Source organism: Camellia sinensis, chromosome 15 (genome assembly GCF_055761805.1).
Source record: "Camellia sinensis isolate YWXY chromosome 15, ASM5576180v1, whole genome shotgun sequence".
Taxonomy (NCBI): Eukaryota; Viridiplantae; Streptophyta; class Magnoliopsida; order Ericales; family Theaceae; genus Camellia; species Camellia sinensis.
Genome location: NC_138975.1, coordinates 96902125 through 96917121, shown reverse-complemented (window position 1 = coordinate 96917121; position 14997 = coordinate 96902125). Strand labels below are relative to the sequence as shown.

Here is a 14997-nt window from a genome sequence, read left to right as displayed (position 1 = left end):
CGTCACTCATCCACCCACCACCACCACCACCCGCCACCACCCGCCACCACCCACCTGCCGCCACTACCACCCGCCACCACTACCACCACCACCACCACCCACCTGCCGCCACTACCACCCACCACCACCACCACCACCACCCACTCGCTACCACCCGCCACCGTCACCCACCCATCCATCATCACTACCCAGTCGCCATCACCCACTACCACCCGCCATTCACCACCCACCACCCGCCACCACCACCACCACCACCACCCACTCGCTACCACCGACCATCCGCCACCGTCACCCACCCACCCACCACCACTACCCCCACCACCACCTGCCATCTGCCACCCACCTGCAACCACCACCACCTGCCATCCGCCACCCACCTGTCACCACCACCCGCCGCCACTACTACCACCACCCACTCACTACCACCTACCATCTGCCACCCACCTGCAACCACCACCACCTGCCATCCGCCACCCACCTGTCACCATCACCTGCCGCCACTACTACCACCATCCACTCACTACCACCCACCACCCACCACCGTCACCCACCCACCCACCATCACCACCTACCACCACCACCCGCCACCCGCCACCACCACCACCACCTGCCACCATCGCCCACCCACCACCACCATCCACCACCCGCCACCCACCTGCCACCACCACCCACCACTCGTCGCCACCGCCACCACCACCACCACTACCACCCACCCACACGGTACCATCCACCACTCGCTACCGTCACCCACCCACTCACCACAACCACCACCACCGACCCGCCACCACCCACCACCACAAGCTACCCACCACCCACCGTCATCACTTTCCACCACCGTTTTCCGCCGCCACTTGCCATTTCTCACTTTTTTTTTATATTTTTAAATTTTTTTAAACATTTTGTCAATTACCAAACGCGTTTGTAATTTATGTTTTTTTAAAAATAAACAAAAATTAATTTATAAAATTTTTATAAATATAAATTGAAAACGTAAACCTTCCCAAACATACTCAGATTCGGCTCAAAATTTATGAAAAAACTGGCCGAACCGATTCAATTAGTGACAAGAATGAAAGGAAAATAAAGTGCTTATACTAGAAACGACGTCGTCAACTGCTGAATGCTGATTTTCCCGTGCCTTTTCGGCATCGCTTCCGAGTAGGGTTTTCTAGAACTTAGCTTTCCTGAGTTTTCTTATATACGAAGGGTAAGTGGATTCTCTCATATATATATATATATATATGTATGTATGTTACATATATCCTTGATTCTGCAAAATTTAGGGTTCAAAAGTCTTCAAATTTGAGTTCTAAATCTATCTCTGGTTCTATATCAATTTGTTTATCACTTGCAGGCAAGGCTTTGTAAGAGATTGATTGAGAATGGCAACTGAACCGAAGGCAGCAACTGAAGAGTCCAAAATCGACCTATTCGAAGACGATGACGAGTTCGAAGAGTTCGAAATCAACGAAGGTAAATCCTTTTTATTTCAATCAATGGGTATATTTTAGGTAATAAAGTGCTTTGATTGAAGTTTTCTTTGGTTTCTTCTTAAATTTATGTGGTCAGTCAAGTTAGTCTCTCTAGCAATGAGAAAAGCATACAAGGCAACAACTTGTTCCTTGTTTAATTAATAAGATTTATATCATAATTAATTACTATTGGTAATTCCTTTGAGTTTTGGGGTAAATGTGGGGGTTTGGGGCATGGAATCTGTGTCTACTGGTATTGGGATTGGGTCTCTGTCAGTTTAAAGTTTAGACAAATATGGAACCCCAAGGGGTTTTGGCCTGGTGGCAAGGCCTTTGGTCTTGGGGTTGTGCTCCCTTCAAGGTTCAGGGGTTGAAACCTCTTAGGTGCTAACAATTCCTTGGAGCCATCGGACTAGAGGAAAACTCTTGAATTAACCATGGTGCACTTTGGGAAACTCCTAGCCAAGAGCTTGTGCACCCTTGGGATTAGTCGGCCTTTGATCCGGAAACCCCGGTGCCAATGAAAAATAAAATAAAAAAAGTTTAGACAAATTTGGGATTGGTGAGGACAACTAGGTAATGGGTGATGGGTCAATGCATTTCAGTCAAGATAGTGTAGTGTAGCCCAATGATATATATTCGTGCTTAAGTTATATTTGCTTATTATACACTAATTGCAGTTGTGTATGTGTAAATGATTCAATTGATCTCTATTTCTTTTTCTTAATGAACTGAGATAACTAAATTTATACAACTATTTCATACAATGCAATATAGATGTCATTGTGCATTCATTATTGGTATGAGAAAAAAAAAAATTGAACCTCTCTCTTGGAGGTGATGCATCACATCAGTAGGTTGTTTTGAATTGAAGTGAGGGACCTTGACCCTTCGTTGCGTGCGGTTATTGCATTTGTTCGAAATTATCTGCTTCTTGTAAATTAAAACATTTGCAAATGAAGGAAAATGATTAAAGAACCAGTATGGCAATTTGAAGAAGCTACATGTTAAATATGCAAGTAACTGTGATACAAAGGCACATACGACTGTGTATAGGATAAAACATTTAAAAAAAATTAAACTATAAAGGCATGTGGGGGAGTAGTTGGATTTCTTTTTTTTTTTTTTCCCCTGTTGATTGCTGGCTATCAAGGTTCTTAAAAGTGGTCATGGTCACGGTCATGGTCACCGTATTGGTGGCGGTGATGCGGTTGCGGGGTGTAAATGCCATAGCGTAATGGTTGCAGTAACCGGAACCGTGAATTTTTTTATTTTTCGCACATACACATAATTTATTTTATTTTATTTATTTTTAAGAATCATATTTATTAGATTTTAAAATAAATTTTGATAAATTTTTGTTAATTTTTAAGTATGATCCAATATATTTCATATTTTTAAATCACTATAAAATGATTTTTTGTACATTTTATTTCAATAATTAATGACTTTATATGTCATAAATCCATATTACACTTGTGGCAAAAATTTCTTTTATTGGACTTAGATTTATAATTTTTTTTTAATTCTTATACTTGTGGAAGCATATGTAGATTTTAACTTAAATAGTTTTAAAAAGGTATACATTCTTAATGGAAGAACCCAACAAAGTATATAATATCATATCACAATTCACAAATGATAGAGATTACATTTTACATAATGTTACTACTAAAATTACATAATGTCGCCACCAAAATTAGTGACGTCGTGCATTTTAGGATTCATATTGTTGAGCTTAATTGTTGCGGCTACCTTCACCCCATTCACTAGGAAATATATAAGTGAATGTTGCCATCATGTCATTTGTTTATGTTTGGTGCACTGGGAGAGAGAATGGATACCTCGACTGAAAAAGATCAACCTACTTTTCTTGGGTTTGTAGATAATTTGGCAAAGCGTATCTTGGAGGACCATGTTGTTGAGGGGGCAAAGGATAATTTTGTTGAGGTAGGTAAGGATAGCTCTGATAGCTCTGGCTATCACTGCTATAGGATGGGTAAGAGTGATAAGGGTAACTCAGACTAATATCAGATGAATTAAACTGTTGTTCTCTGCTTCTTATTCTTCTTTCATCCCTACGTGTATCACTACTACGAAACCATAGGATGGGTAAGGGTGATAAGGGTAACTCTGACTAATATCAGATGAATCAAACTGTTGTTTTTTGTTTCTTATTCTTCTTTCATCCCTACGTGTATCGCTACCACGAAACCTCCAAGGTAGTTGGGGTAAAGGTGCAATAGGTTCTCCAAGATTATAATGTCCTCTAACATCGCATAATCCAAATATTCCAATGAAATCTTCACTTCCTACACCAAAACTAGGACCATCACCATCACCATCACCATCACCAGCACCAGCACCATCACCGTCACCGTCACTATCACCGTCACTACCATTGTCGTTGCCACATTCACTGTGAGAAGCACCTCCTCCGTCACCATCATCACCTGCTTCATCAGATAGTGTTAAACCACCACTATTGTCACTTGTGCGTCGAGCTTGATATCTATAGGTGCCACCAGCATTGTTTCCATCTCCGCCATCTCCGTCATCGCCGTCGCTGTTGCTGCCACCATCACCATCATCATCATCTGAGACCAAATTTAGCCATTTAGAATTATCCACACCATCAAGTAAAGGATTTTCCCTTTCTTCTATCCACGGACTTATTGGATCATCTTCTTCAAATATGTAATCCAAGTTAATAGGATTAAAGCTCCTATCATATCTCCTCTTGGCTTCTTCTTTTAATGTGTCTCAATTTTAATCTCATGTTGTAGGTGATGAAGATTAATTTTTGGATTTTCTTATATTTCAAACTATTCCGCGTCTTCGTATGGATGTGACTAAAAATACTCTAATTATGTTTACAGCATAGTTGTCAAATCGGGATTCGAATCGTGAATCGAAATGCCATGTACCGAATCGCGAATCGAATCGAATCGTGAATCGTAAAGATTCACTTACGTTTTCTAAATTACATAAAAAAAAATATTTATACACTTAAATATTATAAATATGAAATATTTAGATTTAAAGTAATAAAAATGTTACTTTACATGATGATCACGTGGCCTAAATAGGTAAGACGCTTATATGGCAAGAGATGTGGGTCCGAGCCCCACCGTGATCTATCATTCTATATTATATTTATGTATTTATGATATAATTTATGTAAATTCACATCACAACATATATGTATGGCAATCCACATTCATTATAATATATGATTCTATGAATGTATGATCATGAATAACGTTCACAACTTAACAAGTTCTAAACTTTTCAAAACTCTAATCTATACTTGTAAAGTAACTTGTGTAAAAAAGAGACCATACAAAACAAAAGTTAAATTAGACAAAGTTAAAAGTTCCAAAAAGTCTTCATTTCTTCATTTCAATCTTCACCATCTCCAAGGTCAATATCATCTTCATCATCATCTACCATAGTCACTTCATCAAACTCTTCTTTCTCTTCCTCTTCCTCTTCCTCTTCCCCTTCCCCACCTTCAATCAATTCAACTTCATCATCATCTTCAAATACTTTTCTTTTCCTCTATCGGTGGCATTTAAATTTCTTGGTCCTACATTAATAAAATTAAATAAGGTTATGAATGAGCAAGTAAATGTGAAAATATAAAAACTAAATCTTTGAAATTAACTTATTTAAAAATTAAAATATAGAATTATACCTCTTTTTCTCTTTTTGCTAGTTGTTGTTCCTTCATCATCTTCGAAGCATTCTTGGATGTCCATCCATGAATGATCTTCGGGTAGACATGGATCCTCTTTCTCGGTAATCCATTCATCATCGGATTCCATATCCGATAAATAAATAGGATCATAAGTCTCACCCCTTTCTTGTCTCTTAATTTGCCTCAACTCAAGTTGAATGTTATACTTCACAAAAACCAAAGCATTCAACCGTTGTTGCTCCAACCGGTTTCTTTTCTTCGAGTGCACATGATCAAAAGTGCTCCAATTTCTCTCACACCCGGTGGCACTACAAGTAAGACTTAGCACTCTAATAGCTAGCTTTTGAAGCTCTTTGCACTCTTCTCCGTAACTTTCCCACCATAGAGCTGTAATTAAATGATAAAGAGATGTTAGAGAATAATGCATGCCATTGCCAACATAATTGTTGTGAAATTGTGAATATACAATTTCATAATCAAAAATTTTACCGGGTTGTTTCTTTTCCCTTGTCAAGATGGCCATGCTCATATCAAACATACCCTCGGCCTTCTTGAACTTTTCTAATTGCTCATCAACCTTCACTCTATCCTCTATATCCGGATACATCCTCTCAATGGTTTTAAATAAATCAATTTTCACCTCCGTATCCGCAGTGAAGTTTTCTTGATAATGAAACCTAGAACGAAAGATAAATTCATAAATAAATTCCATTACACATTTTGTATATAAGTCACACAACACAACACAACACAAATAATTAGACAAAAATAGTAAAAAACTTACATCGGATTAAGGTAATATGCCGCCGCATGCAAAGGCCTATGGAGTTGTAAATCCCATCTAGTATCAATAATTTCCCAAATGTGCTTATATCTACCCCTCACATGATTCAAGTTTGAAGCAATTTCTTCCTTCGCTCTATCCATAGCTTCATAAATAAACCCCATTGCCGGCTTTGCATCACCATCCACAAGCCTCAAAATTTTCACCAAAGGGAGCACACACTTCAAGCAATACTTGATTGCTTTCCAAAATCTAGCATCTCCCAAGATTGTTCCTTGTGCCTTTTTTGCATTAACAAATGTAGAATAGCTACTTCTAGCCCACTTTTCCGATGCAAACATAGCTCTAAATTGGAGCTTTCTATCTTGGAAATTTTTTAAAGTAAGGAAGGCGGTGGCAAATTTAGTAACCACGGGTCTTGTCAACTCCCTATTCTTTGTAAATTTTCTGAACAAATCAAGCACTCAAGCATGCCTATAAATTACACAGCGATTTCCTTGGCTTTAATTATTATATCTTTGAAAACCGTCAACTCACCCATGTCACTCAACATTAAGTAAGGCAATGTGCCGCACATGGGGACCAAAACAATTTAGTCCTCTTCTCTTCCAATAATCTACTGGCACCCACATACGCCGATGCACTATCGGTTACCACTTGAACCACATTTTCTTCACCAATTTCATTCACAATGTCATCAAGCATCTCAAATAATTTCATAGAATTTTTAATTACATCGGAGGTGTCTATTGATTTACTAAACACCGTTCCACTTGGACTATTAACAAGGAAATTAGTAAGAGAGTGAGACTTTCCATCGGTCCATCCGTCGGACATTATAGTGCAACCCGTCTTCTTCCATTCTTTTCTATACACTTCTAAACTTGCATTCACATTATCAACCTCTTTTTTCAAAAAAGATACTCTCACTTCATGATAACTTGGTGGTTTCAATCCTACACCATACTCACCAACCGACTTCAACATCTTTTTAAACAAGGAGCTTTTTACTAAATTAAAAGCCAATGCATGCCCATAAATGACTCTACAAATATCTCTAATCACGGGCTCCCTTTGCTTCATCATTTGATTTAAACTTTGTTGCTTTGCCCTCCCCTTTGTGACATACGCATCCATAGTTCCCCCTTTACTTTTCCCCTTAATATTTTTTTCTTCAAAACAATCAACATCTATAATATTGTCTTGTTTTTTTCCACATAAGAGTTGTAAAAACATATTCATAACATCTTCAGAAACTTGACTACAAGCACCAACATTATTATGAGTTTCGGCTAAATGATTTTTCATTCGAATCACACCACCCCAATAATCTTTTCCACAATAATTAGATCTCAAATGCATTCTATTATCATCTTTGACACGGGTGCAATGGTCCCATGTCGGATCTTGTTTCCCATTTTTTTTTTTGCTTTTCATAAAAAAAGCAAAATATTTTTTTAATATCCCACCCACACAGCAGCAGCTTCAGTGCTTCTACTGTCCACAATAGACAATAAAGTAATGGATACTTCTACAGTCCACAACACAATAGACAATAAAGTAATGGAAAAGGAGGAGTATAAAGTGAATATAGTATTTTATATTACCTATATGAAGTTTGTCTGGTAATACCTCAAACAAAATCGAAGACCCAAGAGATGACTAACTTTCATAAAGCTTTGAAGACTATACGAAGGGCCACGAAGCAGATTCTAGCAGCAAGGGACCACCAAACAGTGAGAAGAGGGACCGCGAAGCTCTGCGTCGAACAGAGAGGTGAGTCTTTCTAGGGTTTTGTCTGTTGGGAGTAAAAAGAGACCATGGGTTACCTTGGTTGTCGTTTGGTCTTAGAAGACTAGGCGATCCATCTTGTGCCAAGAAAAAGCTAAAAAAATGGGCCAAAAATTGAATTTTTTTCATTCAGGTCCAAGGAAATTGGGTCGACCCGCGATTGTAAGGAATCATGCGATTCAGTGATTCTTCAATTCGTATCGTGAATCGATCGATTCAGATGCGATTCTGCACCATTTGCGATTCCATGTACCTGTTCAAATCGATTTCTATGTGTATCAAACCGAATCGTACGATTCTAACAACAGAGGTTTACAGTGAGATGATGTGGTGGTCTGGCTTAACACTTTCAAAGCTATTTTTTGAAGTTCAGGAGTACAACTACCATGAAGAATCCACCACTCAGCTGCATAAAATTACATTACATTAGACATAAGTCAAATAAGATAGAAAATTATTTAAGTATTCATGTATTGTAAATTTGTAATTTTGAAAATAAAACCTGGATTTGATTGTTTCTATGCTTTTTGTGCTAAAGTAGTTTCAAAAGTTTATTGTTTATCTCGAAACAGCAACAACTACAATTTGTAACAACTACTAGAAGTAACATTTGCAAAAGTAAATTATTATTATTAAAATTTAAATAATTGGTATGTACTTTATTTGTTGCTTTTACTTGAGCATCTATATTAAGCTCCAATCCGGTAATTATTTTTTTAAGTCCATCCGTCATTTCTCTTATTATTTCATTGGATGGGGTAACACCATATTGGAATTGAGGATTTAGAAAATATCCTTCAAAAATAAAATTATAATTAGTAATTGAAAGTAAATATACATGTTATAATTGAAATCGTAACACTTACCAGCTGCATGCAAATCTTGGTATAATTGAAAAAATCATCGAGTATCAATAATTTTTCAATACTCAGTGTAGTAGCGACAATCTCTTTAATTGCCAACTTTGCTATATCTATAGCTTCATATATGACACCCATTGTTGGCTTCTCATTCCCATTAACCAACCTTAATACTCTCATTAGTGGCTCATGAACTTTACAAAGCTCTGTTGCATTCTGCCAAAACTCTTTTCCCAAAATAATTTTTTAAGCCTAGTCCTTGCTTTCCCCCATTTAGAATTCTTCCACTCATCACTATTAAACATAGCTCTCAATTGTTGTTTATAACAATACTCTCAATGGCAATAAAATTTGTAGCAAATCGAGTGATGACAGGTTGAATCATTTTTCTTATCTCCTAGGAATTTTCTCATTAAATCCAACACCCATCCATTAATATAAATGAAATTGGTGATGGTTTTACTATCTTCAATCACCTTTGCTACACTTTTCTTATGGACTATGTCTTTTAGCATAAGATCAATGCAATGTGCCGAACAAGCTGTACAATATAAATGTTCCTTTTTCTCATCAATATTTTTCAGTGGTGACTAATAATGAACTTGCACATTGAAAGCTACCAGTAAAATGTTAATGAGAAAAAGGAAACATTTATATTGGATTGTTCGGCACATTGTATCGATCTTATGCTAAAAGACATAGCCCATAAGAAAAGTGTAGCAAAGGTGATTGAAGATGGTAAAATCATCACCAATTTCATTTATAATAGTGGATGGGTGTTGGATTTAATGAGAAAATTCATCGGAAATAAGAGAATTGATTCAACTTGCCATCACTCGATTTGCTACAAATTTTATTACCATTGAGAGTATTGTTAGATATAAACAACGATTGAGAGTTATGTTTAATAATGATGAGTGGAAGAATTTCTATATGGGGGAAGGCAAAGACTGGGCAACCTTAGAAGGTTTGAAAAATTATTTTGGGAAATGAGTTTTGGCAGAAAGCAACAGAGCTTTGTAAAGTTCATGAGCCACTAATGAGAGTATTGAGGTTGGTTGATGGGGATAGAACAAAGTCAACAATTAAAAGAGATTGTCGCTACTACATTGAGTATTGGAAAATTATTGATAATCGATTATCTTTTCAATTACACCAAGATTTGCATGTGCCTAGTAAGTGTTATGATTTCAATTATAACATGTATATTTACTTTCAATTACTAATTACAATTTTATTTTTGAAGGATATTTTCTAAATCCTTAATTCCAATGTGGTGCTATCTCATCCAATGAAATAATAGAAGAAGTGACGGATGGACTTAAAAAAGTAATTACTAGATTGGAGCTTAATGTGGATGCTCAAGTAAAAGCAACAAATAAAGTACGTACCAATTATTTAAATTTTAATAGTAATAATTTACTTTTGCAAATGTTATGATTGTCACAAATTGTAGTTGTTGCTGTTTCGAGATAAACAGAAAACTTTTGGAACTCCTTTTAACACAAAAAGCATGGAAACAATTACATCCAGGTTTTATTTTCAAAATTACAAATTTACAATACATGAATACTTCAATAATTTTCTATCTTATTCTGACTTATGTATAATGCAATGTAATTTTGCACAACTGAGTGGTGGATTCTTTATGGTAGTTGTGCTCTTGAACTTCAAAAAATAGCTGTGAAAGTATGAAGTCAGACCACCACATCATCTCACTGTGAACATAATTGGAGTATTTTTAGTCTCATACATACGAAGACCAGGAATAGATGGAATATAAGAAAATCCAAAAATTAGTCTTCATCACCTACATGAGATTAAAATTGAGACATGTTTAAAGAAGAAGCCAAGAGAAGATTTGATAGGAGCTTTAATCCTATTAACTTGGATTACATATTTGAAGGAGTTGATCCAATAAGTCCATGGATAGAAGAAAAGGGAAAATCCTTTACTAGATGGTGTGGATAATTTTGAATGGCTAGATTTGGTCTCAGATGATGATGATGGTGGCGGCGGCGACAGTGATGGCGATGGCAGTGATGGAAATGATGCTGGTGGCACCTATAGATATCAAGCTCGACGTACTTCTCAAACTCAACTCTTACTGCAACTCAAAGTGACAATAGCTGTGGCTTAACACCATCTGATGGAGGAGGTGATGATGGTGATGGTGGAGACGCTTCTCACGGTGACGGCGGCGGCGATAGTGGTGGCGGCAACATTGGCAACGATGGAAATGATGGTGGTGGCACCCATAGATATCAAGCTCGACGCACTTCTCAAAGGTCAACTCCTATTCCTACTCCAACTCAAAGTGACATTAGTGGTGGTTTAGCACCATTTGATGGAGGAGGTGATGATGGTGACGGTGGAGGCGATTCTCATGGTGGCGGTAGTGGTGGCGATACTAGTTTTGTGTAGGAAGTGAAGATTTCATTGGAGAATTTGGATTATGCGATGTTGGAGGATATTATAATGTTGGAGAACCTGTTGCACCTTCATTGCTGGCAGCGGCGGCGGTGATTGTGATGGTACTAGTTTTGGTGTAAGAAGTGAAGATTCATTGGAGGATTTGGATTATGCGATGTTGGAGGGCATTATAATGTTGGAGAACCTATTGCACCTTCATTGGAGGATTTGGATTATGTGATGTTGGAGGGCATTATAATGCTGGAGAAATTGTTGCAGGTAGGGATATATGTAGGGATGAAAGAAGAATAAGAAGCATAAAACAGTTTGATTCATCTGATAGTAGTTAGAGTTACCCTTATTACCCTTACCAATCCTATAGTAGTGATAGCCAGAGCTGTCCTTACCTACCTTAACAAAATTACCCTTGGCCTCCTCAACAATACGGTCCTCCAGGATACGCTTTGTCAAATTATCTACAAACCCAAGAAAGTATGTTGATCCTTTTCAACCAAGGTATCTATTTTCTCTCCTAGTGCACCAAACAAAAACGGACGACATGATGGTAACATTCACTTGTATATTTCTTAGTGAATGGGGTGAAGGTAGCAGCAGCAATCAAGTGCAACAATCTGATTAAAATTTAAAGTTGAGACCGAAGCGCCTATGTTGCATTCCAAACAAGCAAACAAGGAATGAGCAGCCTTGAGCTATGGGGTTTCTTGTTTGTTAATGAACTCTTATTAACCATCATGAGATTTGGTAGGCTATGGATAGGTGTTTTTGGTAAACAGTCGCCGGGCCTGGTCATTGTGTTTTAGTTTTCAATCCAAACCCTAACCCTAATACCTTCCCAGCCACCACCCATCACCATCATTTTCGGCCGCCACCCCCTTGGCCTTACCCCATTCCTCGACACTGCCCATCCCTTCTCCAGCCTCTTCTGTCCCTTCCCAGAGTCTTCAGCCCCTTCCTGCCACCCCCTAGACCCCACCCTTGCGGTCCTTGCAGCCCTCTCACTATCTAGCCCCACTCTAGCACTCCCAACCCTCTTGTGCCACTCCATTAACCCACGTTAACCCCCCCCCCCCCCCCACACCCACACACACACACACACACACACACACACACACATAGAGAGAGAGAGAGAGAGAGAGAGAGAGGTGGGGGTTGCAGGGATAGGGGGGAGGTTAGAGAGGGAAGGGTGGTAGGGGAGAGTGGGAAGGCATTGCAGGTGGTGGCCGGAGGCAAAGGTTAGGTTAGGGTTTCAAATTTGTAGGATGAGAGTATAATTGGGATTAGGGTGGGGAGCAATTTAGGGAAGTGGAGGTCCAAAGATAATATGTGGGTGTTATTAGCAGCACCTATAGTTATTACACTACTTTTTGTGAATTTGTCAAAGTTAACACTAGTTGAACCAGCTGCGTGGGATTTTCATGATTTGATTTTGATTCTCATTATTAAGGCCAAGTTTGGCAAGTTAAGAAAAAGTCAAAAAGTCAAAAAGTTATCAAAAAAGTAAAAAGTTATCACTATTCACCAAAAAAAAAATATAAAAAAAATTAATATACAAATATACCTATTCCAAAAAAATCATTGTCCGTCAACCGTACTGACGTCAAACTCCACCGCAGGTAAAGAAAAAAAAAAAAAACATGTTTACATTCATTAACTTGGGTGGTGAAGTTGGGCCCGTGGGGGTCCACCATGGGTCCCGTTTTGATAATCCGAACAGTTCAATATGTAGAACTCGTCTAGTACTATATGCCTGTAAAAAATCACGTCTATCATATATCGCTAACTATATGATCAAATCAGTTTTGTATAAAAAATGTCAAAAAGTGTTATAGTTAACAGCTAACAAAAAAAACTTACACGACCATATAACTATTGATATCCAATCAACGTGATTTTTTACAAGTATATAGTACTCGACGAGTTCTATACATTGAACGGTTCCGATTAGGAAAACGGGACCTGTGGTGGCCCTCATAGGACGAACAACACCTTCCAATCAAAGCCCCAAAAGGAGGTAATATTTTCCCATGTATTCACCCAACCGATGCACTGCCATTCCGTACGCATACTACACTATTTTCTCCCACACACTTCATTTATACAATTTTTTAATATACATTTTTTTCATAAAAAGTCAAAAAATTAACCCAAACATTTATGGCCTTGTTTGGTTTGTGTTTCTTAAAAAATTTTGGGAAAAATTCTCTACAAATAAGTTTTCAAAAGTAATCAAGCCAAACAAATTTTTTCAAATTTTTTTTTCAAAACTCGTTTGGTTTACAAGTTTTCCAAACAAATCTCTCTCACATACACATCAAATCAATCACTTTTTCCAAAACACTCTCTCAAAATAATTTTTCAAAACATCTTTTGAAAAAAACCAAACCAAACAAATTTTCGTACTTTTTATCTTAAAACATATTTCTCAAATACAAACCAAACAACCCCTATATTTTTTTCCTCAACTTTTTAGTCCAAAAAGACAAAAAGTGCACTTATTTAGGACATCCCAAACAACTCCTTTACCAGTAGGTGATGCTAATTTTTTTTTTTTTTTTCTTCCTGTTTCTCCTTCATAGTAACGTGAGTTTTAAACTTGAACTTTAATGATTAATTTTGTGAGTCTTATATTTTATTGAGGCAAAGGCTATTGGGACCAGTTGTTTAGTCAGATGATACGATAACTTATGCTCAAGTTTGGATTGAAAACTAAACAAATCAAGTTCAAATGAGCTGAAAGTAAGATGAACTTGAGTTGATCAGCCCCAATTGCATCACATTCACTCCGGTCAGTTTGTAAAATGTTTAGATAAGTTTGATGCAGAGCGATTTTGATTTGATAATGCTATTGTTGAAGTGAAGGGTGTGAAATTGAAGTTCTGGTGTAACATAATGCGGGGAAAGTGACCCGTTCTGATCCCTCCCTAATGAGATGTATTTATGATTTTGGAGTTACAAGGCATGATATTTTGGGAGGACTAAAACAAATGAGGATCTAGTGAATTTAACTAAATGATGAAGCACAAATCTAGTTACTCTTGTATACAATTTATTAACAATTCTTGCTAGGGAAAACATCATTAGTCAGCAGAAACTACATGCCTTGAGTTGTTGTCCATTAGATAATTAGGTGAAGACTAAAAATTATTTGAACCCTCTGGTAACTCCAAGTTTGCTTTTCCATCGGTCTCACTATCCAAGTAGGAGAATGAGCTCCAGTCCCTATCATCTTTTAAATAGATTAATATACGTGCCTGTGTGTGGCATAGCCATCACAAAAACATGGAAGGAGATTAACGAAATAGTTGTAAAAGGGACTGGTTGTATGATATAGTTACATTAACCTCTCTTCGTGCTGTGAAATGATGGGGGATTCCCCTATGGTGCATATGTATAGCCAGTGCTTCCAAGTTCCATTTTTTTGGCACATTTGTCATTTTTCTCTTGTTATGATGTTGAAACTGCAGAGCCTGTGATTCGTTTCATATCTGTAGCTATGATGTATTTTGAATGATTTATTTTCTAAAACGATGACAATGGCAGAGTGGGAGGACAAGGAAGAAGGAAAAGAGATAATGCAGCAGTGGGAAGATGACTGGGATGATGATGATGTCAATGATGACTTCTCTGTGCAGCTGAGGAAGGAGCTGGAGAGCAATGCCGAGAAGAACTAAGTCTACATACTTTGTCATATTTCTCCTTATTCTGTGCACTATGGCATCATACTATTTGAACTTTAGTTTCCTCATATGAAACTTTTTGAAAAATATTGTATGAATTCTATTTTGGACTACTGAACTTTTAAATTTAGAAATTCAGAACTTACCTTTTGAAGTATGACTTATCCTGTGGATTAGGATCTGTACCTAGGGTTGCATATTTTCATTGGTTATGTCACTGATAAACAACCTTGCCTTTGGGGGTGTTGTAGAAAGACTGGATTGTGGATTAGGAGTTCAT

General features: G+C 37.6%; 1 protein-coding gene and 1 long non-coding RNA gene across 2 annotated transcripts; one reads left to right on the top strand and one right to left on the bottom strand.

Annotated features, from left to right (window-relative positions):
* Window positions 1-1354: 1354 nt before the first annotated feature.
* On the top strand, window positions 1355-14701 carry LOC145813533 (uncharacterized). Its single transcript, XR_014356666.1, has 2 exons — window positions 1355-1473; window positions 14581-14701. It is a non-coding gene; the product is annotated as an uncharacterized LOC145813533 (long non-coding RNA).
* LOC114299361 (uncharacterized) lies at window positions 4927-7844 on the bottom strand. The gene is made up of 4 exons (XM_028244080.2): window positions 5957-7844; window positions 5662-5849; window positions 5170-5559; window positions 4927-5061 (listed from the first exon to the last, which is right to left on the bottom strand). The coding sequence occupies exons 1-4, from the start codon at window positions 6295-6297 to the stop codon at window positions 4991-4993; spliced, it is 990 nt and encodes a 329-aa protein (XP_028099881.2). The 5' UTR covers window positions 6298-7844; the 3' UTR covers window positions 4927-4990.
* Window positions 14702-14997: the final 296 nt, after the last annotated feature.

Coding starts and splice junctions, on each gene's coding strand:
- LOC114299361 (XM_028244080.2), bottom strand. CDS start 6,297: ATGTTTGCATCGGAAAAGTGGGCTAGAAGTAGCTATTCTACATTTGTT. Junction 5,850..5,956: donor GCATATTACCTTAATCCGAT/GTAAGTTTTTTA, acceptor CTTTCGTTCTAG/GTTTCATTATCAAGAAAACT. Junction 5,062..5,169: donor TAGCAAAAAGAGAAAAAGAG/GTATAATTCTAT, acceptor TTATTAATGTAG/GACCAAGAAATTTAAATGCC.